General features: G+C 47.4%; 1 protein-coding gene across 1 annotated transcript in view; it reads right to left on the reverse strand.

Annotated features, from left to right (window-relative positions):
* Positions 1 to 763, reverse strand: part of LOC119589365 (aminopeptidase N-like) — a gene marked incomplete in the record, with an annotated part of 23,348 nt that overhangs the window by 20,829 nt on the left and 1,756 nt on the right. The window contains 3 exon segments of the mRNA XM_037937983.1: positions 4 to 18; positions 297 to 499; positions 585 to 763. Of these exon segments, the coding sequence (XP_037793911.1) occupies positions 4 to 18; positions 297 to 499; positions 585 to 763 (397 nt within the window).

Consider the following 763-nt stretch of genomic DNA (forward strand, 5'->3'; position numbering starts at 1 on the left):
TGCGTGGCCGCCACTTTTCTGGAAAGATGTGGACATCTCCCAGCTCGGTATGTGGGTGAAGATTAATCTGCCTGGTTTTGGGAGTCTTTAGAAGTACTAGTTTGGGATTTGATCATGAAATTGTAGAGATTTGCGTAATATATCGTTTTGTTAAGTTCTCGATCCTGGTCTATGGAATTTAAATGGGTAGTTTACGTGTGGCAACGCAAGTGGTGTCAGAAGTAATTATAGAGAGTAACTTACCTTTCTTTAGTGCGTATTTCAATGTTAATAAACAGAAATCCCACAGTACGAACCTCTCATTCCCATCCTTATCTTTGTATGACGTGACAAAGAAACCCTTAGTCGCGTTCCCTAGCATGCTCTGGAAGTGTAGGGAAAGGAGGTATGTATTCCCCTGACGGAGGCGGCGACGGAGATGGACGGTGTATTGCTGGTAATCGGGATCGTAGCGCTGTCGCTTCACAGGCAGCGTCCGACGCTTGCTCATGAGGGTGACCTGGGGTAAAACTACGTTATTTTATATGCTACGCGTTTATGAAACTAATATGCTTATTCCTAAAAGCTGTTTATTCGACACTCACCCTAACGCTCTCTTCTATAACATCGATGTCGACGAGATGAAACACCACGCGGGAGGTCGCCTTCAGGACCTCCAGCTCGACCTCCAGCCGCCCTATGATGGTGTGGTTGCCGTGTAGCAGGGGGTGCAGCCTCAAAACGTAATGCACGGGCCGCAGCTCGGTCGGTAAGCGAATGCTAG

This window comes from Penaeus monodon, chromosome 25 (assembly GCF_015228065.2).
Source record: "Penaeus monodon isolate SGIC_2016 chromosome 25, NSTDA_Pmon_1, whole genome shotgun sequence".
Classification (NCBI taxonomy): domain Eukaryota; kingdom Metazoa; phylum Arthropoda; class Malacostraca; order Decapoda; family Penaeidae; genus Penaeus; species Penaeus monodon.